The sequence below is a fragment of the Anas platyrhynchos genome, chromosome 3 (genome assembly GCF_047663525.1).
Source record: "Anas platyrhynchos isolate ZD024472 breed Pekin duck chromosome 3, IASCAAS_PekinDuck_T2T, whole genome shotgun sequence".
NCBI classification, from domain to species: domain Eukaryota; kingdom Metazoa; phylum Chordata; class Aves; order Anseriformes; family Anatidae; genus Anas; species Anas platyrhynchos.
The window spans coordinates 119533060-119557619 of record NC_092589.1 but is presented as its reverse complement, the minus strand read 5'-3'; the positions used below and the strand labels follow the sequence as shown (position 1 = coordinate 119557619).

Below are 24560 nucleotides of genomic sequence, written 5' to 3'. Positions count from 1 at the left end.
GCTAAAAGAGCTGCTCCCAGTCAGAAAAGACCTGCTAGGACCTGGATTTGGGGTTAGGAAAGGGCTAAAAGAGCTGCTCCCGGTCCCGTAGGCAGCCTCTGGCTGCTGTTTTAGCCACCTCCTTTAACGAGAAGAGCTTTTTGGTTTCCCTTTCTCCTCCGTGCACAGAAAGGAGCCCAAGCAGCAGCGTTTCACACAATTTATTGAGCAGGCAGGGGTAGGTAGCTCCCCCTAAACCACGCTGGGAAGGTTCCAGACCTTACACAGCAGAGGCTGAGAGAGATCCTGCCCCGAGCCAACTATTTACACCCAGCCCAGCCCTTCACATTCATCTCCTGCACGCTCAGGATTGATTTCCAAGCACAGTGCACACCGAGCTCCGCTCCCGAGCTGCTCACACACGCGCGGGTGCAGAGCTGGGGGTTGAACACCTCGGGGAGGAAGCAGCCCTCTTTATATTAAAACTCTGAAAGGGAATTAAGTTACTTGCGATAAATTTTTAACTTTCAGAAGAATTATCTGCCAGCCGAGCGAGCTTCTGCTCGGTTTCACAGCAAGGTCCCAACCCCAACGCAGCTCTGTACGAACAGCGAAGCCTTCGAAGAGGTGGAAGGCAGCAGGAAAGCAGCGTTCAGCCAGGTTCCAGCACCAAGACATTACTTTTAAAAACCAAGGAATTAGCTCAGCTGGCTTCCCCCCCCCTCGATGTGTGATTTCCAGGCGGCTCAGTTGCTGTGCACGAAGTTGTAGACGAGGAAGCTGGGCGTCCCGCAGTACCTGGTGGCAAACAGCTTCCCGTCGGGCGTGGGGTCGGAGAAGGCGATTTCCTCCGTGCTCAGGTAGCTGCCGTACATGAAGGTGCTCCTGGAAGGAAGGAGAGAGCCGTCAGCCCCCGCTGCTCCTTGATTTAACCCCGATAATTACCCTTAAGAAGCTGTCGCTCCTTAAGCCTGGCTCTCACACCAGAGAGGAAGGCTTTGAGGACGCCGTTTGCCCTCCTGGATTCCAGCTGCAGGAACCAGGAGGCGTTTTAAGGTTAGTCCAAAAAAAAAAAAAGGAATTTTAAGCACAGACAGAAAGCATCACCGTGCCTGAGGACGTACACTGGCGGCTCTGGAGGCAGGAGAAACAGCCCTGGCTGATCAATTTTCTGAATATTGAGCTCCAGATATAACAGGATCTGGTTATATATTTATAAATCTACGTGTATGTTACATTTTAGATGCATATTTAGATATAAAGTGAGCAGATATTACCAGATAAACATTACTACAAGCTCGTGAGATAAATATTATCTAAATATTATCTAAATATTATGGTGAGATAAAAATTATCTAGATAAATATTACGACAGGCTCAAGGACAGCCACCAAGCACAACCTCGAGGCAGGGTTCGAACGGATGGGGGACGCCCTCCTGGTGCTTGAGCAGAGCCAAACACCCTTGAAAAGCTCCAAATTTCCTGCTCGGAGAAACTTGAAGTGTTTGCTCCATCAGTAAAAACCTCTTCCAGCACGCTTTCTCTTGGAAAACGCAGCCCGTGGAGCTGTGTGTTCCGCCGTTAGCTTGGCCAACACTCGTGCCAGGCTTCAAATTCACCTTATTTACACCACCAATATTTAGCTACACGAATAAACCCGATAACCCCAGGTTTCAACCCACCTGATAACCCCGTATCAGGACGAGGGGATCTCAGAGGTGCTCGGTAATAGGAGAAACTTCAGCACGTTGCCTCCGAGCGCTGCGTGCCACGATCCCCATTCCCTCCCCGAAAATATCCCCCCCCCTACCCGCTGGGATCCTCCAAATACCTGACCACGTCCAGCATGCGGCGCGCGACGCCCTTCCTGCGGGCCAGCCCCAGCACCCAAATCCTGCTGACGCCGCAGACGGCGGGCTCGGGGCGCGTGGAGCAGCGCCAAGCACGGTGCTGCTGCAGCGGGTCCTGCCCCGGGCTCTGCGAGGCCACCGGCTCGGCCAGCACCCGAAACGCCTGCAGGGGATAAGGAGAAGAGTGGAGATGCTGCTTCCAGCCCCTGGGACCCCACAAGGGGGTTTCACAGGGCAAAAAACCCAAAGCGGGGTCAGGTGGAAGCTTGCTCTGTGCAAATATCTCTCATGGATACCAGCACGAGGTTTTCCTTCGTTTTATTTTTCCCTCTCCTGTGCAAGAAGAGGATTTCCAGTGTATTGAGCCCGCAGTTTTTCCCCCTTCCCAATTAATTCCTAAATCACACCTGTTTGATTGACTCAGCCACGAGGCACCCCACAATCATCTTCTCGTTGGACACGAACAGGTACGTCTTGGTCTTGGCTGGGCAGCTCAGCGCCACTTGCTTAAATCCCAGCTCGTTATCCACGATTTCTCGCACGTCTTCAGCCTGAGGAGAAGCGAGAGAAGCGTCAGGTCACACAGTTCCTCAGCTCAGCACAAAAACCCCTCCAAAAAGGGCTCACTTCCCTCCAAAAATCCCGTGCTCGCTCAAGGTCAGGCTCCACGAAGCAGCCACAAAATGTTTTGCAACTTTTTTTTTTTTTTTTGAAATTTTGAAATCCCGTGATGCCAGCACTCACTGCAGCCAGCCTGGCAGCTCTGTTGTTTTTCAGACAGCCCCAAGCGGGCTTTTTGGGTGCTGTTTTTAAATAAAAACACTTCCCCATTTACCAAGAGCCCCCTGGCAGCAGCCGTTCCCTCTGCCTGCACCAAGAGGGGGCTCTCGCTCGCATCTCCCCCTTGCAGAGCGCTCAAGGACTGAAGAGCCCAGCTTGTGCTGGTTATTTAGGGACAAAACATTGGGGCAGGGGTGGGATGTGCATCCTCAGCACCCCAAATCACTCACGCCAGAGCTGCTGTGACCCCGCCGAGCCCCATGAATTTCCAGGGGATGTCTGCTCGTGCGCCGGGGAGCGCAGCCAGAACTCCCCCGCAGCACAAGCCCCAAAACAAAAAGCCCTCGCACCTTCTTGACGGCGTATTTCGGGTCAGCTGGAAGGATCAGGACGATTTTCCCATCCCAGAACTCCGCCACAACCCGCTCTTTCTTCCAGCCCTGTGGCAGAGAGAGGGGAAAAAAAGAAAAAAACAAACAAAATAAAACACGGAGTTAGCGGTTTGGCGAGAGGGGAAGTGATTCAGCCGTAAGCTGAGCCACCTCAGCGTGCAGGAACAAAGCCAGCTCGCAGCCAGCCGACCTTTTTGCTGGAGCTGCACGGAGCTCTCACGCTCAGCTCGCTCTCGGGTGACAAAATATGACAAAATATGACAAAATACGACAAAATATTTGCCTGCGGCTGCCTCGCTGCCCCACCCCGGCCCTTACCACGTAGCGCAGCGCCTCCAGGAACCTCTCGTGGTGCTGGATGTGCTGGGCTTCGTCCTCGGGGTTGCCAGCCGTGTAGATCATCCCGCACGACTTGCAGCCCACGGCCCCAAAATGCTTCTGCCCGGCGTCCTGGGGGAAAAAAGGGAGGTGGATAAAGCGTGGGTCCCGCGGGCTCGGGTTCAAAACCACGCTCGGGCGAAGGAACGAGGGGAGGAAGGGGGTTGCGGCAACAAAAATCAAGGCTGGAGTGTTTGGTTTGGTGGGAATGCAGGGAGAGGAGCGCAGCTTTTTGCTTGTTTGCAGAACTTTCAGGGCTACAGAGCGTAAAATCACTCGCAGGGTACAAGGAACGCGGTATTTGGAACGAGCCCCGGAGCAGATGGAGGGGCGAAACTCTGCGCCAACGACGTAAAACAACACCGCGAAAACAAAGGCAAACCATGCAGAATTTTCTGCCAGTTCTCTTAAAAAAAAAAAAGAAAACAAAGCAGCAACATTTTCACAGCTCTGAGTGCAGGGAGGGGGAGAAAAGGAACCGGGCGGCAGTGCAGCAGCAGGTTGTTCAGCACTGACGTGCACCAAAGCCTCGATTTTTAAGGATTTGGTTTATTTCCCTGCATGCGAGCTCCTGCAGCAGCTCTTTTCCCTTCTCCGTGTCCCCTTTTGGGTGTCCCCATCCATCCCCTGTGTCCTGAGGGTGTCCCCTCTGTCGGTCCCAATTCTGCCACCGTCCTCTGCCGTGGGCTGGATCCACTCGGGCAGGGTGAAAAATAGGCAGGGACCCACCTGGGGCAAGAGGGTTCCTGCTTCTGCCTGCCTCCTGGAGGAGTTTTTGTTAAATATTTCTGGCTGCAGCGCTCAGTTCTTCACCCAAATCACGCTAAGTGTCAGCCCCTGGGGGCGGGTAGGGGGGAACGCGTAGGGGTAGGGTGTAAAGGAAAAGGAAAATGGGGAAAAAGTGGGGAAAAATAGCACTGCGATAATATATCAGTGTTATTTATCACCAGCTCTTCCAAATCTGATGGATTTTTCCTTATTAAACGCTTTCACTTTTGCAGAACAGTGCCAGGGAAAGCCCCCCCTCAGCACCACCACCACAAAACCGTGCCCTTACGATGATCATCTGGTCCCAGGAGCTCGATTCCTTCGCCCTCTTGCTCTTCTGCAGGCCGTGAGCTGCTTTGGCAGGGGGGCTGGATCCGAAGGGAGAGCTCAGATCGTCCAGAGCAGGCTGCGTCCTGAAAATCAACCCAGAGAGGTGTCAGCCCTGCAGCTTTCGGCAGCATTTTGGGAAAAACCTTTGAGGGGAGCGGGCTGGAGCGAGGCTGAGACGCGTTTTTCCCCGGGCTGGTGACCCAGACACGGAGGATTTACAGGAATTCACCAGTTCGTGATGTGGGTTTGAGCTACAGGGAACGAGCACTGGTTAAAATTGTCAAGAATTTTGTTTTTTCTAACCTTACCTTTCGGCTTCTGCGTGGATCGAGGCATTTCTCGAGCAATTTTAAACAGGAAAATCTGTCAGCGCTCCCCCTGACCCACGGGAGGAATTCGGAAAGCAAATATTGCAATCGGAGCTCGCTTCCAACACCTCTCCGTGGCACAGCCCTGCGGTAGCAGCGAGCTTTGGAAGGTTTCTTTTGGCTCGTTTAGAAGGAATTTTGAAGGTTTTTGTTGTTGGTTTTTGTATGGTCACAACAAAGCAGGCTCAGGGTGTTTCCCTTACGAACAAAACCTATCAAGAAGTTGATTCGATAGGGGAGAGGGATTTTTCTAATGATTTTAACTATTTTTTTATCTATCTAATTATTTTTATTTATTAACGATAGTTAAAAGAAAACCTTTATTTCCTTTATAGTTCCAAAAGTGAAGCCTATCAGCTCAAAACCACAGCAAAATCACAAGTTAAATGTACCACGGCGAGCAAACAAACGTGTATTTCCTTATTCTCAGGCTAGCAGCCACCGAAACCCAGCGCACCATTCGTTGTTTGGCCTTCCCTTAAGCAAAACAACAAAAAAACAAGAAAAAAAACAACTCCCAGACCTCACCAGGCTGATTTCTCTTATCTCAGTGCACGGAGACAGAAAGCCAAGCTCCTGTTCTGAGTGCGTGTGTGTGTAAAAATGTGTATTTGTATGGAAACGTATAAAAACTATTTTTTTTTATGCAGATATGGCTCGTCTGGGAAGAAAATTAACAACTTCTGGGACGAAGATGAACGTACCTTTTCTTGCCTGCAGGGAGAGCGCTGAATATGGGGTAGACCTCTGCATTTGAAGACGAAGCTGGAAAAGAGAAGTGAAATTATTGTGCTGCGCTCATCTTTAGCACACGTCGAGGCATGGAAAGAGGAATCCAAGCCCCAGCGAGGCTTCGGAGTGACACGGATCTGAACTCTGCAGACAGGAGATTTTGGGATTGCCAGGAAGCTGTTGGAGTACATTAAAGTTTTATTCAGGAGTGGTGCCCGCACGTCCTCACCTTCACGGCACTGATCAGGGCATCCTGAGCTTTCCCCTGACGTTTGCAATCAGAAGTTGCTGCTGTGGTCGTGCTCCTCTGGCTATTAACAGAGTTAATCAAGCCCAGGTTTTTAATTTTCCCTTATTTCGGCTAAGGCAAAGGGCTCGACTGCTCTCTGCTCTCATTTCTGACTGGATTTGCTAACAGACAGAGACTTCTCGGTAATCACAGGAACCTAAAAAAGTGCCTAAGCTGGAAAGTGGAGCTGAAAGCCTCCAAAACCCGGGCTGTGAGGATGAAGCAGTTCTTTCTAGGCTCAGGACGCAATAAAAACGTCTCTTGTTAACAGCAGAAGTGGAAAGGATTCAGGAAGAAGGCAGCGATAAATAACAAAAAGCCCCAAATTTCCTAGAAATGCAGGAGCTTCGAGGGCCAAGATGCTTCTTGGGAAGGGCCCCAGCAGACAAATAACAGGTGGAGGAAGCAGAAAGGGAGCCTTGCAAAGAAAAGTGGGGAGCAAAGCCAGAATCGTGGCCAGCAGCAGAGCGCGAGGAGCCTCGGGACACAGAGAGGGGGCACAGAAATGAAGAGCAGCAGGAAAACAGAGCCCGCAGCTCCAAAATCAAACAAGATCCCGTGTGGAGCAAGTGTAAAGAGGGGAAAAAATAAAGGGATAAGCTCAGGAGTGCTGGCAGCTTCCTCGAGAGATTGAGTCCAGATGTGCAAGGAGCGGGGCGAGAGAAAAACTTGGCTCCAGCAGGGGTGACCCAAGGCTATCGGGGCTGGAAAAGGTAACTTTGACAATGGGAAAAGGGAAAAAAAGCAGGAAATTGGGAGCAAAGCACAGAAATTGTACATTTCTGTAAGCTTCCTGGCACACGTTAGGGCGTGCTTGGAACGTGAGGCAGGAGGTGGAGGCCAGTGGCTTGTTTTGCCTTACAAAATAAAACCCACAAGCAACACATTTTCCTTTTATAGCCTTGGCGTTCCCAAGGGAGGAACGAAAGCCTCGCGATTCATTTCTAATTCCTGACAATTTCCTTGTATTAACGGGGGAAATTTGGCATAGATAAACCTGCTAGAAGAAAAACGGGGAGAGCTGACAGGGCCAAAAATGTCCTGGTCCAATAATTAGCGTCAAAAATTCACCGCCAAGACAAGAAATGCAGGGTGGAGCTCCCCGGGCCACCACCAGGAATAGATAACAGATGATAACGGCCCTGTAGATGGCAGATAAGGAGGTGGGAGAGATTGATTTTAAAAGGATTCCTACGCTGGAAAGGGTTGGGAAAAAACGAAATGGTTGGGAAAAAACAGAGTGAGATGAGGAGGAGGGGAAGAAGTGGGGGAGCCTGGCCAGGAGGGACAGGGCTCAGCGTGGAGGAAGCAAAAAAACGATGTTGGATGCCTGAGAATCAAGGTTTTAAAGGAAAAGTGGAAGAATTGGGGTAATTTAGTCCAAGAAGAAGGCAATAGGGGAAAAACTGGGTTTTGCTGAGCAGTAAGGTGAAGAGGAAGGCCAGGCTGGGTACCAGGACAAAACCCAATTTACGTCTGCTCGCCACGAGCACAGATTTGGTCGCTTCTGCCCAGCTTTTTGGGACACAAACCTGGAGCACAGCCTGGGAACTCAGCCAAGCTGCTCTCGGGGGATGCGAAAAGACCTTAAAAAGCCTCTTCCACCTCGTTTCCCTCCAGCAAATATCCAGAAGCCGAGGGAGGTGGGGTGCGACTCACCTTCCCTGTCCCCTTTGTGCGGAGATGGGCTCGGAGGAATCACATCAGCCGGCTCCTGGGCTGGGGCAGCGCCGATTTCCTCAGCACCCTGTGAATTAAAACAATTTTATTAGGGTCAAAAAAAAACCTCCCAGCTCTCGGGGAGCAGCTACAGAACCCCCTGCAGTTCGAGCACCCCTGCCGAGGTGCAAAAAGGAATTAAAATTCCAGCTTTTTTTGTCGTCTGTTGACACCTGGCTATTTTTCACCACGGTTCCTTCCTTACCTCAGGCTTAATTCCGAGAACATCCCCTATATATTAAGGATTTTTTAAGAGTTAATTTAATTTAGGTGCCTAATTAAAGCCACGCTCACCTGTCTGCATCCTGATTGTGACCTGAGCAGGGAACACGAGCGCTGTTTTAACACCTCATGCACCCTAGCAAACACTATTGCACCTTCCATCCAAATTAAGGGCTGCCTTTCCTTCAAAATTTGTAGGATTTTTATTTAAATTAACCAAGGGATTTCCTTTCTAAAGGGAAAAGCTCCCTCCCTCCCATATAGCCTTAAAATGCGCAGTTTAAGCAGCTCCAGAATAAAAGTTTTAGGTCTGAAGGGACAAATCCACCCAAAAAAAAAGGAAAAGGAAGGGAGGAATTCTAAAATTAATGGAAAAATCACTTCTTGGTAGCAGCTCCCCGGCTTGTCAGCCAACATCCTGAAGGATTTCCCTTTATTTAGTTATTTTCACTCTCTCGTGTCATTGCTCTCATTATTATTATTTTTTATTTTGTTTTCTGTAAGTGTTTGAGGAAGCCCACCTTGTCCAGGCAGCCCTAAAATGTTGGCTCTTTCTTACCTCTTTCTCTGCCATCCCTCGAGGCTGACACCCGAAATGATCAGGGCACGATTGTGTAATTTAAGAATTAGACAATTAAATTACAATTAAATTACAATTAAAGGAAATAAAGCGTTTGGTGCTTTAACAATCCCGGTGATTCTTTAAAACCAGAGATGTCTGAAGCTGAGGGATTTGTGTTTTTTTTTTGTTTCTTTCGAAAGAAACAAACTCTGGAAGCCTCCCACGTAAATTCCACTAAAATCAAAGTTTCCCAAGCTGATTTTTGCCTTAAACTCTGCTCTTTTCATGTTTTTTTTTCCCAGCCTTGGGGCAGTCAGCGGGCGAAGCAGCTGCCTCCAGCAGAACGTGAAACCAGATCAAGGCCAAGCTCAGCCCGTGCAGGTTTCCCTGCACCCCGCTGCCCTTTTTGCTCCCACGTGGCTTTGAGGCCAGAATTTGGTGAGAAAAACGCTTAAAGGTGTCACAAAATCGTCTGGGGACCTGCTCTGAGCTCTGTTTTGGGGCATTTCTGTGCCACCCTTACCTGTCACACCTAAAAACAAAAAAAAAAGCAAGGTCCACACCCTGAGCTAACCAACCCTCCTCCAAATAACAAACCTTGGGGGAGAAAACAGCCGGGGAGCAGCCCGAGGTGGCTGGCGCCTCCCGATTACGGCACCCAGCCCTAAAAAAAAAGCCCTAGAGAACCAGAAAATGTGTTTTTTTTTGTAAAAACGTGGTGCTGGGGAGCTGCCCTTCCTTTTTCAGGACCCTCTGACGTTCCTAACCAAGCTGGCTCAGCCCAAATCACCAGGACGCATCCCTCTGCCACCTACCACCTTCTCTGCGTCGCCGTCACCTGCAGCAGGAGATTTTTGGGGGCGCGAAGGGGCAGCAGGGGTGCCCCCCGTGCCCTGCAGGGACATTTTTCCTCCACTTTCTGCATTTTTTCCTTCCTTTCCGTGCCTCAAATCCTCTCCGGGCTCCTCGTTTTCCTCCTGAGGCTCAGCAATCCCGTTCTGGGACCCCCCCACTTTAGGATTTTCGCTTGGAGGAGCCGAAGGAGCTGCCCCCGCTGGGGTCCTCCCGCTTCTTTCCGCAGCCCCGGGGGGGATTTGGGGAGATTTGGGTTCTCCGGGGTTTTTTTTGGAGCGCGACCTCTTCCCGGCGGAAAAAAACGCCGCCCCCCCTTGCAGCTTCAAGGCCGGCTTCACCGTCAGGCTGAGCACTCGGAAGGGCGAATCCATCTTTTTTTTCACCAGGTTTTCCTTCTCCACGCCGATTTTCGGAGCCGGGGGGGCCGCCTTCACCTTCTTCGCTGCTTTGGGGTGGTTTTTTGGGGCGTTTTTGCCGTGTTTGGTGCTCGGAGCAACCCTGGCGCTCGTTTTCCCGTTGAGGTTCGTGCTCCTGCCGCTTCCAGCCCCCTTCCCCTCCCCAAAATTCAGCTTCCCCCCCAGCTGCTTCCTCTCCAGCAGGGTGAGGTACCGCTTCTCCTTGCTGTAGAAAGACACCACGGGCACCAGGGGCTGGCGGGAGGATTTCGGGGACGATTCCGATTTGGGAACCCGCAGGGGGGACACATCCAGCCTCCTGGAGGGCGCCGGTTTTTTGGGAACGACCTCGTTTTCCTTCCGCTCATCACCAGAGCCCGGCGACCACTGGATTTGGGACGCACACCAGTGCCTCCGGCACTTCTTGCGCGGAGAAAGCCCGGCGAGGAAGCCCAGCGGCCCTCTCCTCACCGGGGTCTCAAAAGCAGAGGCTGGGCTGCGAAAAGAAGCGAAAAGCAAACATTTTGGGTACAATTCCGAGCTTTTCAGATCTTATTTCCCTCAAATAACTCTTTAAGTTTCGCCCAGACGAGCTGCTGTACCAGCAAGTGCCCATAAAAAATACTTGCATCCTCCCTCCTCCCTCCACCTCAGCTTTTTTTTTTTTCTTTAATTTTCAGCTTTGTATGAAAAAATTCGGAGGGTTTTTGGGGGGATCTAACTCACCCCTCGGGCAGAAAACGCTAGTTTGGTTCTAAAATAAAGAGTTGGGTTGGTTTTTTGAGGAAAATTAAAGATTTAGGAGGGGTTAAAGGACCTGGCAGGGGGGCTGTGGCTCTTTTGTTTTTTAAAAAAAAGCATTAAATTGTGGTTTTATTAGGAAAATAAAATATTTAGCAGGCGTTAAACACACTTATCAGGGGGGCTGTGGCTCCTTTATAAAATAAAATAAAATTGTAAATTGATTTTATTAGGAAAATAAAAGGTTTAGGAGGGGTTAACGGACCTGTCAGTGGGGCTGCGGCTCCTTTGTTTATAAAATAAAACATTAAATCGATTTTAAGAGGAAAATGAGGATTTAGGAGGGGTTAAACACACCTGTCAGGGACGCTGCGGCTCCTTTATTTTTAAAATAAAACTAGAATTTGTTTTTATTAGGAAAATTAAAGATTTAGGAGGGGTTAAACACACCTATCAGGGGGAATGTGGCTCCTTTATAAAATAAAATAAAACTATAATTTGATTTTATTAGGAAAATTAAAGATTTAGGAGGGGTTAAAGGACCTGTCGGTGGGGCCATGGCTCCTTTTTTTTTTTAAAAAAAATAAAGCATTAGGTTAATTTTAAGAGGAAAATTAAAGATTTGGGAGGGGTTAAACACACCTATCAGGGGGAATGTGGCTCCTTTATAAAATAAAATAAAATTGTAAATTGATTTTATGAGGAAAATAAAAGGTTTAGGAGGGGATAACACACCTGTCAGGGGGGTTGCAGCTCCTTTATTCTTAAAATAAAACTATAATTTGTTTTTATTAGGAAAATTAAAGATTTAGGAGGGGTTAACACACCTGTCAGTGGGGCTGTGGCTCCTTTTTTAAAAAAAATCAAGCATTAGGTTGATTTTATGAGGAAAATAGAAGATTTAGGGGGAGTTAAACACACTTATCAGGGGGAATGTGGCTCCTTTGCTTTTAAAAATAAAACATTTAATTGATTTTAAAAGGAAAATAAAGATTTAGGAGGGGTTAAACACACCTGTCAGGGGGGCTGCAGCTCCTTTATTTTTAAAATAAAACTATAATTTGTTTTTATTAGGAAAATTAAAGATTTAGGAAGGGTTAACGTACCTGTCATTGGGGCTGTGGCTCCTTTTTTTAAAAAAAATAAAGGATTAGGTTGATTTTAAGAGGAAAATTAAAGATTTAGGAGGGGTTAAACACACCTATCAGGTGGAATGTGGCTCCTTTATTTTTAAAATAAAACATTAAATCGATTTTAAAAGCAAAATAAAGATTTAGGAGGGGTTAACGGACCTGTCAGGGGGGCTGCGGCTCCTTTTCTGCGGGGTGCGCGTGGCCATGGCTCCGCCGGGGCGCCTAGAAGACGATTTTAGTGGGGTGAGAGAGATTTTGGGTTAAAAAAGGAACAAATTGGTAATTTGGAAGGGAAAGGGGAGGCTGGGGGGGAGGAGGGGCGTGAGCTCCGTCCCGTCCCGATGTCCTGGGGAGGGTGAAACCCTACAGCACCTCAGGGCAGGGTTTTGGGGTTTCCCTGCCCAGAGGGAACCCAGCAGGGTTCCTAGACCCCAGACCCAGGATCCAGACCCAGAGCAGACCCCAAAACCAGACCCAGACCCTAGACCAAGACCCCAACCCCAGCCCCGTGATCCTAAACCCCAGACCCAGACCCTATACCCCAGATCTATGATCCTAGACCCCAATTCCCTGACCCGAGACCCATGATCCCAGACCCCAAACCTATGACCCTAGACCCAGACCCTAGACCCCAGACCCACGATCCCAAATCCCAGACCCCAGTTCCTACAGCCAGGTCCTAGACCCCAAACCCAGCTCCCAGACCCCAGACCCATGATCCCAGACCCTAGACACATGATCCTAGATCCCAGACCCAGGTCCTACACCTATGATCCTAAACCCAGCTCCTAGACCCCAGACCCATATCCTAGACCCACTTCCCAGACCCCAAATCCAGATCCTAGACCCCAAAACAAAGACTCCCAGACCCACGATCCTAGACCCTAAACCCCAAACCCAGATCCCAGACCCCAGTTCCCACACCCCAAACCTTAAACCCAGGTCCTACACCCCAAACGCCAGACCCAGACCCTAGACTCCACACCTATGATCCCAAACCCAGTCCCCTAGAACCCAGACCCCAAACCCCAGACGCAGACCCCACACCCCAGACCCATGATCCTAGTCCTCAACCCAAGACCCATGATCCCAGACCCAGCTCCTAAACCCCAAAACCAGTTCCCAAAGCCATGATCCTAAACCCCAAACCCCAGACCCAGGTCCTACACCCCAGACCTATGATCCTAAACCCAGCTCCTAGACCCCAGACCCAGCTCCTAGACCCAGTTCCCAGACCCCAAACCCAGATCCTAGACCCCAGACCCATAACCCCAGACCCCCAAACCCCAGCTCTCCAGACCCACGATCCTAGACCCTAAACCCCAAACCCAGATCTTACACCCCAGTTCCCAGACCCCAAACCTTAAACCCAGGTCCTACACCCCAGACCCCAGACCCAGGTCCTACACCCCAGACCCATGATCCTAGTCCTCAAGACCAAGACCCATGATCCTAGACCCAGCTCCTAGACCCCAAAACCAGTTCCCAGACCCCCAAACCAGTTCCTAGAGCCATGACCCTAGACCCCAAACCCCAGACCCAGGTCCTACACCCCAGACCTATGATCCTAAACCCAGCTCCTAGACCCAGTTCCTAGACCTCCAGACCCATAATCCTAGACCCTAAACCCCAGACCCCAAACCCAGATCTTAGACCCCAGTTCCCAGACTCCAAACCTTAAACCAAGGTCCTACACCCCAAACCCCAGACCCAGGTCCTACACCCCAGACCTATGATCCTAAACCCAGCTCCTAGACCCCAGACCCATAACCCCAGACCCCCAGAGCCACGATCCCAGACCCCAAACCCCAACCCCAGACCCCACTTCCCAGCCCCCAAACCTTAAACCCAGCTCCTAGACCCCAGACCCAACTCCCAGACCCCAAACCCAGCCCCTAAACCCCAGGCCCAGGCCCCAGACCCCACACCTCAGGCCCCAAACCCCAAACCCAGCCCCCAAATCCCAAACCCAGCCCCAAACCCTGGCCCCAGACCCCGAAAAGCCCCGATCCCAGACCCCAAACCCCGACCCCAAATCCCCACCCCGACCCCCTCCCCCCCCCCTCACCCCGCCGCCATCGCTCCCGCGCCTCAAACCCGCGCCGCTTCTCCCGCCCGCCCGGCCCCCCCTCCCCATTGGCCCATCTCCTTGTCACTCATCCCGCCTCGCGTCGCTATTGGTCGAGAGGCTCTCTGAACCCGCCCCGCTCGCCGTCCGGCCAATCAGGAAGCAGAGCTCGCCTGATAACCTGAGGGAGACTCCAACTCCCAGCGTGCCTTGCGAGCGCAGGGCCGCCTCCGGGCGGCGGGAGCGCGCGGTGCATGCTGGGACTTGTAGTCCCCCCCCCCCCAACATGAAACGCTCCTTGCCCGGTCCTTCCCTCCCGTTATGCGCATGCGCAGAGCCCTCCCCGGCTTCACCTTCCCGGCCGCGCGGCGCATGCGCACGGCCCGTAGCAACGCCGCCGGGCCCGCACTGCGCATGCGGCGTCGCCCCGCGCGCCTGCGCCCTGCTCGCTTCCGGCCCCCGGCGGCAGGAGCGGGCGGAGCGGGCGGCGGCTTCGGCGCTGCCATGGTGTTCTACTTCACCTCCGGCGGTGAGCGCGGGGCCTTACTGGTCCGGACTGGGCCTTACTGGTCCGGACTGGGCCTTACTGGACCGGGCTGGGGCCTTACTGGTCCGGGCTGGGGCCTTACTGGTCCGGGCTGGGGCCTTACTGGTCCGGACTGAGCCTTACTGGGCCTTACAGGGCCGGGCTGGTCCGGACTGGGGCCTTACTGGGCCGGCCGGGGCCTTACTGGTCCGGGCTGGGCCTTACTGGTCCGGGCTGGGCCTTACTGGTCCGGACTGGGGCCTTACTGGTCCGGACTGGGGCCTTACTGGTCCGGACTGGGGCCTTACTGGTCCGGACTGGGGCCTTACTGGTCCGGACTGGGGCCTTACTGGTCCGGACTGGGCCTTACTGGGCCGGGCTGGGCCTTACTGGGCCGGGCTGGGCCTTACTGGTCCGGACTGAGCCTTACTGAGCCTTACTGGGCCGGGCTGGTCCGGACTGGGGCCTTACTGGGCCGGCCGGGGCCTTACTGGTCCGGGCTGGGCCTTACTGGTCCGGCCGGGGCCTTACTGGACCGGGCTGGGCCTTACTGGGCCGGACTGAGCCTTACTGAGCCTTACTGGGCCTTACTGGGCCTTACTGGTCCGGCCGGGGCCTTACTGGTCCGGGCTGGGCCTTACTGGGCCGGACTGAGCCTTACTGAGCCTTACTGGGCCTTACTGGGCCGGGCTGGTCCGGACTGGGGCCTTACTGGTCCGGCCGGGGCCTTACTGGACCGGGCTGGGCCTTACTGGGCCGGACTGAGCCTTACTGAGCCTTACTGAGCCTTACTGGGCCTTACTGGGCCTTACTGGTCCGGGCCGGGGCCTTACTGGTCCGGTCGGGGCCTTACTGGTCCGGTCGGGGCCTTACTGGTCCGGTCGGGGCCTTACTGGTCCGGTCGGGGCCTTACTGGTCCGGTCGGGGCCTTACTGGTCCGGTCGGGGCCTTACTGGTCCGGTCGGGGCCTTACTGGTCCGGGCTGGGCCTTACTGGTCCGGGCTGGGGCCTTACTGGTCCGGGCTGGGGCCTTACTGGTCCGGGCTGGGGCCTTACTGGTCCGGGCTGGGGCCTTACTGGTCCGGGCTGGGGCCTTACTGGTCCGGGCTGGGGCCTTACTGGTCCGGGCTGGGGCCTTACTGGTCCGGGCTGGGGCCTTACTGGTCCGGGCTGGGGCCTTACTGGTCCGGGCTGGGGCCTTACTGGTCCGGGCTGGGGCCTTACTGGTCCGGGCTGGGGCCTTACTGGGCCGGGGAGGAGCCCCCGGCCCCATTTACCCCCCCTCCTCCAACCCCAATTTTTTGGGATGTTCCCGACCCCTTCCCACCGCGGGAGCACTCCAAATTTGTCCAAAATCCTCCAAAATTCACAAATTAAACCCTATAAATAATAGGGATTCCCCTCTTTATCAATATTCCACTTTTTTGGCAGCGTGAGCCTCATTTTCCCCAAATTCCTGCCTAAAAAACTTAATTCCCGAGCATTTAATTTCAATTTTGGGTCGTGCCCGTGCCCCTGGTGCGTTTTGGGTACAAACCAGAACTTTTTTTTTAACCTTTTTTTACTGGAAACGACGGAGCAGAGCCCCCCGGGGCTCCCCGAACCCCTTCTAATTTCTTTTTTCTCTCTCCCCCCCAGCTGTTCCTGCCGTTTACACCATCTACATGGGCAAGGATAAATACGAAAGTGAGTGAGCCAAAATTAAACCTGCTTGGGGGGGGCGCCTGGGGGTCGGTTTTGGGGTTCCCCGGGGAATTTAGGGCCGGGTGGCTTCGTGTTTTGCTCGAAACCTCGTCAAATCCTACAAATTATTCCAAATTTACCCCTCTGGGTAGAGTCACCGAGACTTCAGCTGCTCCTAAAAACGAATTTGTGCTCCGGAGTCCTTTTCCCCTTCCCTTTCCTTTAGGGAAACGGGAAGGAAACCGGAGGGAAATTTCCTCCTGGGTTTTTTTGTGCCTCCTGCTTGTAGGATTGGGATTTTGGGGGCTCCTCAACCTCACCCCCTGATTCCTGCCCCCCCCTCGTGGCTGATTTTTATTCTGGGAAGGCGATGCTGCAGTGACAAATTTCCTGACGCTTCTATTTTGCAGATGAAGACCTCATCAAGTACGGCTGGCCCGAGGACATCTGGTGGGTACCCAAAAAAACACCAAAAACCACCAAAATTCCCCGCTCTGGGAAGTTTTTCTTTTCCCAAAACCACCAAAAACCACCACGAAGAAAACAAAGTTTTTCTTCTCCCATCCCTTTGGTGCTTTCCAGCTCATGGCGGCGTCACCCGCGGGGAGTTTTTGCTTCACGCCTTGCTGCTGGAGGGCTCGCCCTGCATGCGGGATGAGTTTTTAGTAAAAAAGAAGGGGAGAAAATACTTAATTTTAATTTTTTCAGCCTCAAATCGATGTGAACGGCGCTCCCAGGAGGAGAAACCCCGAGTGCCTTGCACGCAGGCGTGGAAATGAGGAAATTTTCCCTGGTTCTGCCCGTGCTTCGCTCCTTAGGCAGTAAAGTTCCCCAAAACGGAGCGTTGCCATCCCTTATCTCCTGCTAAACGCGCTGATTTGGGTTTATTTATTTGGGTTTGTTTATTTGGGTTTGTTTATTTGGGTTTGTTTATTTGGGTTTGTTTATTTGGGTTTGTTTATTTGGGTTTGTTTATTTGGGTTTGTTTATTTGGGTTTGTTTATTTGGGTTTGTTTATTTGGGTTTGTTTATTTGGGTTTGTTTATTTGGGTTTGTTTATTTGGGTTTATTTGGGTTTATTTGGGTTTATTTTGCAGGTTTCACGTGGACAAGCTCTCTTCTGCCCACGTCTACCTCCGCTTGCACAAGGTGAGCTCACAACACCTGTGTTTAAAAGGCCCTGGGGAGCATTTCCCTGCTCCCACGAGCTTCTGAAACCCTTTTTGGGGAAAGCAGAGCACAAATTGTGCGCGTTGCTTCGAGCTTCTCCTTAAAAAAAATCCAAAAAAAACACAAAAAACTCCAAAAATCCATAAAACAGAGTGCAGGAGGGCTGGGCGTGCTCGCAGAGCTTCCCCTCGTGCCCCTGGTGGTTTTTTGGGTGCCCCTGGTGGTTTTTTGGGTGCCCCTGGTGGTTTTTTGGGTGCCCCTGGTGGTTTTTGGGGTGCTCCTGGTGGTTTTTGGGGTGCAGCTGCTGACATTGCCTCCGTCCGCGGCAGGGCCAGACGGTGGAGGACATCCCGAAGGAGGTCCTGATAGACTGCGCCCACCTGGTGAAAGCCAACAGCATCCAAGGTAATTCGGGATCCCGGCTGCAAGAAGCCTCCTGGAGCCGGTTCGGAGGCGTTGGCGTCCCTGCTCCTCACCGGGGGGGGGTTATTTCGGATCAAATACTCACCAAAATTCTCCTCTGGTACTTTTTTGGGGGGCAGATGTTGCTCGCAGCCTCGTTAATCTGCATCTGGAGCTCGTTAGCCCTGCCTGCAGCGCCCCCGTCACAGCAGCAAGCGGTGTTGTGGGGCTTTTCTGTTCCCTTTTTCCCCTTCTTTTTCCCCTTCTTTTTCCCCTTCTTTTTCCCCTTCTTTTTCCCCTTCTTTTTCCCCTTCTTTTTCCCCTTCTTTTTCCCCTTCTTTTTCCCCTTCTTTTTCCCCTTCTTTTTCCCCTTCTTTTTCCCCTTCTTTTTCCCCTTCTTTTTCCCCTTCTTTTTCCCCTTCTTTTTCCCCTTCTTTTTCCCCTTCTTTTTCCCCTTCTTTTTCCCCTTCTTTTTCCCCTTCTTTTTCCCCTTCTTTTTCCCCTTCTTTTTCCCCTTCTTTTTCCCCTTCTTTTTCCCCTTCTTTTTCCCCTTCTTTTTCCCCTTCTTTTTCCCCTTCTTTTTCCCCTTCTTTTTCCCCTTCTTTTTCCCCTTCTTTTTCCCCTTCTTTTTCCCCTTCTTTTTCCCCTTCTTTTTCCCCTTCTTTTTCCCCTTCTTTTTCCCCTTCTTTTTCCCCTTCTTTTTCCCCTTCTTTTTCCCCTTCTTTTTCCCCTTCTTTTTCCCCTTCTTTTTCCCCTTCTTTTTCCCCTTCTTTTTCCCCTTCTTTTTCCCCTTCTTTTTCCCCTTCTTTTTCCCCTTCTTTTTCCCCTTCTTTTTCCCCTTCTTTTTCCCCTTCTTTTTCCCCTTCTTTTTCCCCTTCTTTTTCCCCTTCTTTTTCCCCTTCTTTTTCCCCTTCTTTTTCCCCTTCTTTTTCCCCTTCTTTTTCCCCTTCTTTTTCCCCTTCTTTTTCCCCTTCTTTTTCCCCTTCTTTTTCCCCTTCTTTTTCCCCTTCTTTTTCCCCTTCTTTTTCCCCTTCTTTTTCCCCTTCTTTTTCCCCTTCTTTTTCCCCTTCTTTTTCCCCTTCTTTTTCCCCTTCTTTTTCCCCTTCTTTTTCCCCTTCTTTTTCCCCTTCTTTTTCCCCTTCTTTTTCCCCTTCTTTTTCCCCTTCTTTTTCCCCTTCTTTTTCCCCTTCTTTTTCCCCTTCTTTTTCCCCTTCTTTTTCCCCTTCTTTTTCCCCTTCTTTTTCCCCTTCTTTTTCCCCTTCTTTTTCCCCTTCTTTTTCCCCTTCTTTTTCCCCTTCTTTTTCCCCTTCTTTTTCCCGTGTGGGGCCAGAAAAACCCTCAGTGGTCACGTTCATGCAGAGACCTTTAAAATCTGCTCTCAGCAGGGGGAGAAATCAGAACTTTTTCCTTTTTCTCTCCTCCCCAGGCTGCAAGATGAACAACGTCAACGTGGTGTACACGCCGTGGACCAACCTGAAGAAAACGGCGGACATGGACGTGGGGCAGATCGGCTTCCACAGGCAGAAGGACGTGAGTGCTCGCTGCGGGCACGGGAGGACACATCCAACCCACCCAAATCCTCCCCGAGGAGGTGAAATAGGGTGCCAAAATTAAAGGATTTTTTGTGTTTTTAAGGTGTTTGGGTTTTTTTGGTGCTCCCCCAGGTGAAAATGCTGACGGTGGAGAAGAAAGTGAACGAGATCCTCAACCGGCTGGAGAAAACCAAAGTGGAACGCTTCCCCGACCTGGCTGCCGAGAAGGAAGCCCGGGACAGGGAGGAGAGGAACGAGAAGAAAGCCCAGATCCAGGAGATGAAGCGGAAGGAGAAGGAGGAGATGAAGAAGAAGAAGGAGCTGGAAGAGCTTAGGTAAGGGGGCGAGAAATCGCGGTGCCAGCGCCGGGGGAAACGGTCACGGCTCAGCGATTTGTTTAATCCCCGGCCCGGCGCGCTCAGCTGACCGGCTGCGGCGGTGTCTGCACGGCCCAGTGGTTTCCTTTGTCTCAAAAATAAAACAATTTCCCCCTTTTCTCCTCAAATAAACTCGTCGGGGAGCTCTGGGCCCCGGCTTTCGAAATCTCGAGGGAAATCAGGCCAAAAAAAAAAAACCCCTCGCGGGGTGGGAGCAGCCTCAGCCTGCTCCGGTTTTGTGTCCCAGCTTCCTGCTGCATCCCCAGCGTCTGGGGTCCTCGTTTTTCCCCTAAAAAATCGCTTTTAAGCCCAAAAGGTGGTTAGAAATGTCGTGCTGACCTTCCTGCCATGCAGCAAGTCTCGTTTTTCCCCCCCCCCTTTCCTGCCTCCCCACTGCTGGCCGGCCCCCAGGGCTCGCTTTGAGCGCTTTGTTGTTTCTTTTGAGCGATAACGAGGCTGGAATTCGAAAAACTCAAGGTTTCAACACCCGGAAAGATCCAAAACTCAAGGATTCCACACCCAGAAAGCTCAGGAAAGGGTTTAGAGGCGCAAAATAAACCAGGAGAAATCAGCAGCAGGCTGCTGAGCGAGGGCTCTGCCTTAATGCTGAGCCTTCCTCCGGTGCTGCCTCGTCACCACCCAAAAATTAAAAAATTAAAAATTAAAAGGGTTTTTCTGTCCCCTGGGACGATTTGAGCTCGGGACAAAGCTGCTGAGGCTGCGGAGAATGAGCCCGCACAGCACACGCGCTTTGTTTTGATTACCCAAAGAGCACGAGGTAAGCAAATACTCGCTCAATTTGGAAAGGAGAAATCGATTTTTTTTTATTTTTTCCCCTCTGGTCCTCGATCCTGTTTCATCCGAAACGCCTCCGTCAGTGGGTTTGGGAAATTTATCCTGTAAAATAACGCGATTTCCCTTCCAGGAGCTACTCGTCCTTGATGAAGGCGGAGAACATGTCCTCCAACCAGGTAGGAACCCGCAGAAAATCTGGGGGTGTGCACAAAATCCTCCTAAAATCCTCCTAAAATCCCCTTTCCCACCCCAGAGGAGGAGCATTTGGGTGACCCTGAGCTTAAAATCCTTTTATTTTTTGCACTCTGATCCCTAAAAAAGCGCCAGAGGAGGCCGTGGCTTTGAGGAATCCTCCACTTTTTCCTCCTGGCTCTTTGTCCTCTCGGATTTCGCTGAGAGGGCAGGAGCCCGGGGTAAATGGCAAAACCCCAAATCCTGCTGAAATTCCCCTTCGCCCCTTTCCCTCCTGACTTTTTCTCTCTTTCCCCGCAGGATGGCAACGATTCCGACGATTTTATGTAAAAAAAAACGAAAAAAACTCTTTTTTTCTCAAGCCTGAGGTGGTGCGGGACGCCTGGGGAAGTCGCCGTCGCCGAGAACACCAAAAAAAAACACCAAAAACACCAAAAAACTGACAACTCGGACCCCGTTTCTTCCCTGGTTCTGGCTCTGAGCCGCGGACACCTGGAAAGGGGGGAAAAAAAATCCCCGTTCCTACACCCACCTCTCCCCCCCCCGGGTGGAAGGAAGCAGACTTTGGGGCTCGGGGTTTTTTTCGAGGTTTTATTGCTGCAGCTTCAGATCCTGAGAGATTTGGGGAAGAAAAAGGCAAATTTGGGCTGCCTCGCTGCCGTTTTATCCCAAAAGGGGGCAGAAGCAGAGATTTGGGGTCCCCCAACCCCAAAATCCCACTGCTGATGGCACAGCCCTGGGGGCAAGGGATCCCTCTGCCATCGGGGGGGTGTAAATTTGTAAATGTGTTAATTAAGGCTCGTTAATTAAGGGGCTGCAAACGAGGGCTCCGAGCGCGGCACCGCGTGCCTCAGAACAACCCCCCCCCCCGGGGTTAATTTGGTTTAATTAACGCAATTTTTGGGAAAACTCCGCAGGGGGGGGGAGCTGGCGCGGAAGAGGGGGGTTTTGTGCAGTGCCCGCGCCCGCTCCGAGCTCCCCGAGCGCTCTGTGGGGTTTTTTTGGGGGGGTTTTGTGAACCGATCCCAATAAACGGTGCAGCACCTGGACAAATATCCCAATTTTCACTCATTTCGTGTTCCTAAAACCCTAAAACCTCCTCGTGTGCTGCTCCCTGTCCCCATTTCCCCCCCCCAGACCTTATAAATCCCCATTAGGGTTCCGAGGAGCCATCCCCTTTTTTTTTCTCTCTCCCCTTTCTCCTTTCCCATTTTCTGCCCCAATTTCCCCCCCGGGGGGGTGTTTGGGATTTGGGATTTCTCCTCCCAGCCTTGGGAAAGGGCTCGGGGGGGCCCTACACCTCCCCAAATATCCCCAAATGTCCCCCCCCAGGGTGCTTTTTGGGGGCACCCCATGGGTGCTGAGAGCCTCCAGGGGAGGAAACCTCCCCCTATAGGGCCGAATTTAGGGTGAAGGGTGAATTTTAACCCCCCCGAGAGGTGTTTTTGCTCTCGCTGGAACCAAAATGTTCAAAATTGAACCAAAATCTTGGCCCCAACGGAGTTTTTTTTAGGGGAGGAAGAGCCCCGCCCTGCCACCACGGCCAGGCCCTATAAATAAACAGGTTTTAGATCAGGAGGCGCCCGTCCCCTGAAGATCCCCTAAAGGCTGTGGGGTTTGGGGTCGGGGGGAGCCAGGGGGTTCAGCCCCCAGGATGAGGAGGAGGGGGGGGTCCCTGTAGGGTCCTGCTCCTTTTGGGGACCCCTCTTGGGGTGCTGAGCCGGGCTGGGCGCACGGATGGGGGAATTTGGGGTGTAAAGGGGGCCCCAAAACCCTACAGGGCTGCTCCCTGCCCTTGGGGCCAACCCTACAGCTGCTCAAGGGAAGAAAAGGATCATTTATGGGGTGGGGAGCTGCACCCTGACCCCCCCAGCACCCCAAGGAGCCCCCAAATCCCAGTGGGGCCACTCTTGGGGTGCCCATATCCCCTGGGGACACGTTTTTGGGGTCGAGGCAGGGTGGGGAACAAATTTCCCCCTTCCAGCTGCAAGGGAGTGCCGGGGGGGCCCTATAGGGTTGCGTCCCACCCCCCCCAGGGCCAAAATCCCAAATGAAAGGGCTCTTTCATGGGGTGAGGGCGGTGGCTGGGCTGCAGCTGCTGCTGTTGTGCTTGGCCCCGGCTGCGCTGGGCTTGGGGTTTCCGTGCTGGGAAACGGCCCCGGGACGGCACCTTTTGGGGTCGGCGTGTCCCCGACCCTATGGGTGTCACCTTTTGGGGTCTGTGTGTCCCCATCCCTATGGGTGTCACCTTTTGGGGTCTGCGTGTCCCTGTCCCTTTGGGAATTGCTGTTTGGGGTCTGCGTGTCCCCGTCCCCGTGGGTGTCACCTTTTGGGGTCTGTGTGTCCCTGTCCCCGTGGGTGTCACCTTTTGGGGTCTGTGTGTCCCTGTCCCTTTGGGAATTGTTTTTTGGGGTCTGTGTGTCTTCATCCCCCTGGGCATCCCCATTTGGGGTCTGCGTGTCCCCGTCCCTCTGGGTGTCACCCTTTGGGGTCTGTGTGTCCCCATCCCCTTTTACATCACCTTTTGGGGTCTGCATGTCCCTGTCCCCCTGGGCATCACCTTTTGGGGTCTGTGTGTCCCTGTCCCCCTGGGCATTCTTATTTGGGGTCTGTGTCCTCATCCCCATTTGGGGTCTGCATATCCCTGTCCCTCTGGGCATCCCAATTTGGGGTCTGTGTGTTCCCACCCTTTTACATCAACATTTGGGGTCTGAGTGTCCCTGTCCCCCTGGGCATTGCTATTTGGGGTCTGCATGTTCCCATCCCCTTTTACATCGCTGTTTGGGGTCTGAGCGTCCCCATCCCCCTGGACATCCCTATTTGGGATCTGCATGTCCCCGTTCACCTGGACATCACCATTTGGGGTCTGAGTGTCCCCATCCCCTTATGAAACCCTATTTGGGGTCTGCGTGTCCCCGTCCCTCTGGGCGTTGCTATTTGGGGTCTGCACGTCCCCAAATAGCACGGGGCAGGTTTTTGGGGTATTTTGCTCTGCGCCCCAAAAGAACCCTCACCCCGACGCTCTGTAGGGGCAATAGGGTCGGTGTTTGTGGCCCCCCCACCTGGCACCGAGCAGCCCCGCAGCTCTGCAGGCGGCGTTTTGGGGAGGAAAACAGGAAAACGGCGTGCCAACAGCAACAAACAGCGCTGCGGGACTGCGGGGGGGGCACGGGGATGGGGTGGGGATTTGGGATGGGGATTTGGGATGGGGATATGGGATGGGGATTTGGGATGGGATGGGGATATGGGATGGGGATGGGGGTATGGGGTGGGGATATGGGGTGGGATGGGATGGGGATGGGGATTTGGGATGGGATTGGGATGGGATGGAAATGGGGTCAGAATGGGGTGGGAATGGGGACTGGGATGGGATGGGGATGGGGATATGGGATGGGGATTTGGGATGGGATGGGATTGGGAGATGGGATGGGGGTGGGGATGTGGGGTGGGATGGAAATGGGGTCAGAATGGGGTGGGAATGGAGAATGGGATGGGATGGAGATGGGGACAGGAATGGGGATGGGGAGCGAGCCATCCCCAAATCCGTGGGTACCAAATCCCAATTCCCCCCCCCCAGGCAGGCAGCAGGTCAGGGCTGTGCGAGACCTTTATGGGATTTTTTTTCGCTCTGGCACCACAGGGAGGGGATCCCTGGCAGATCCCAATTTGGGGCCGGCTCCTTCCCCCAGCGCCCCGTTGGTTTTGGCACCGCGACCCCAAATCGGGTACCTGGGGCCCCCCAGCTGCCCCCTCCCTGCCCTAAGCAGGGGAAAAAAACCCACAACCTGCTCCGGGGGGGCAGATCCCACCACCCCACACAGCTCCCACCCCACAAAAATCGGCCCCAGGTGGCCCAGAGCAGCAGAAGATCTGTGGGGTTTGGGATTTGGGGTTTAGGGTTTGGGGTTTGGGATTTGGGGTTTAGGGTTTGGGGTCTGGGTTTTGGGGTTTGGGGTTTAGGGTTTGGGATTTGAGGTTTAGGGTTTGGGTTTTGGGTTTAGGGTTTGGGATTTGGGGTCTGGAGTTTTGGGATTTGGGGTTTGGAGTTTGGGGTTTAGAGTTTGGGATTTGGGTTCTAGGTTTTGGGATTTGGGGTTTGGGGTTTGGGATTTGGGGTTTAGGGTTTGGGGTTTAGGGTTTGGGATTTGGGGTTTGGAGTTTTGGGATTTGGGGTTTGGAGTTTGGGGTTTAGAGTTTGGGATTTGGGTTCTAGGTTTTGGGATTTGGGGTTTAGGGTTTGGGGCTTGGGATTTGGGGTTTAGGGTTTGGGATTTGCAGTTTAGGGTTTGGAGTTTGGGGTTTAGGGCTTGGGATTTGGGAT

At 52.7% G+C, this 24560-nt stretch overlaps 2 protein-coding genes across 3 annotated transcripts; one reads left to right on the top strand and one right to left on the bottom strand.

Annotated features, from left to right (window-relative positions):
* Positions 1-185: 185 nt before the first annotated feature.
* On the bottom strand, positions 186-13649 carry ESCO2 (establishment of sister chromatid cohesion N-acetyltransferase 2). The gene is made up of 11 exons (XM_072036619.1): positions 13563-13649; positions 11654-11716; positions 9186-10116; positions 7527-7614; positions 5551-5611; positions 4438-4561; positions 3321-3452; positions 2961-3050; positions 2238-2381; positions 1812-1993; positions 186-864 (listed from the first exon to the last, which is right to left on the bottom strand). Exons 1-11 carry the CDS (start codon positions 13571-13573, stop codon positions 726-728), a joined length of 1965 nt encoding a protein of 654 aa, XP_071892720.1. The 5' UTR covers positions 13574-13649; the 3' UTR covers positions 186-725.
* Positions 13650-13967: 318 nt separating this feature from the next.
* Positions 13968-21294, top strand: CCDC25 (coiled-coil domain containing 25). 2 transcript variants are annotated; one of them, XM_072036623.1, is made up of 9 exons: positions 13968-14091; positions 15727-15774; positions 16182-16221; positions 16869-16920; positions 17271-17346; positions 18770-18873; positions 19008-19210; positions 20178-20223; positions 20540-21294. In XM_072036623.1, the coding sequence occupies exons 1-9, from the start codon at positions 13977-13979 to the stop codon at positions 20567-20569; spliced, it is 714 nt and encodes a 237-aa protein (XP_071892724.1). In that variant the 5' UTR covers positions 13968-13976; the 3' UTR covers positions 20570-21294. The 2 variants fall into 2 exon arrangements, with proteins under 2 accessions (XP_071892724.1, XP_071892725.1); XM_072036624.1 differs by lacking the exon at positions 15727-15774 and having other exon boundaries at positions 14044-14091.
* Positions 21295-24560: the final 3266 nt, after the last annotated feature.

What these genes read in the sequence shown, in the direction of transcription:
- ESCO2 (XM_072036619.1), bottom strand. An exon ending in CCTGGGACCAGATGATCATC is followed by an intron (nt 3,453 to 4,437) that starts GTAAGGGCACGG and finishes TTTTTCCCCCAG; the next exon opens with GACGCCGGGCAGAAGCATTT. An exon ending in CGCATGCTGGACGTGGTCAG is followed by an intron (nt 865 to 1,811) that starts GTATTTGGAGGA and finishes CCTTCCTTCCAG; the next exon opens with GAGCACCTTCATGTACGGCA.
- CCDC25 (XM_072036623.1), top strand. Translation starts at nt 13,977, where the DNA reads ATGCGGCGTCGCCCCGCGCGCCTGCGCCCTGCTCGCTTCCGGCCCCCG. An exon ending in GAAAGCCAACAGCATCCAAG is followed by an intron (nt 17,347 to 18,769) that starts GTAATTCGGGAT and finishes TCTCCTCCCCAG; the next exon opens with GCTGCAAGATGAACAACGTC. An exon ending in AGAACATGTCCTCCAACCAG is followed by an intron (nt 20,224 to 20,539) that starts GTAGGAACCCGC and finishes CTTTCCCCGCAG; the next exon opens with GATGGCAACGATTCCGACGA.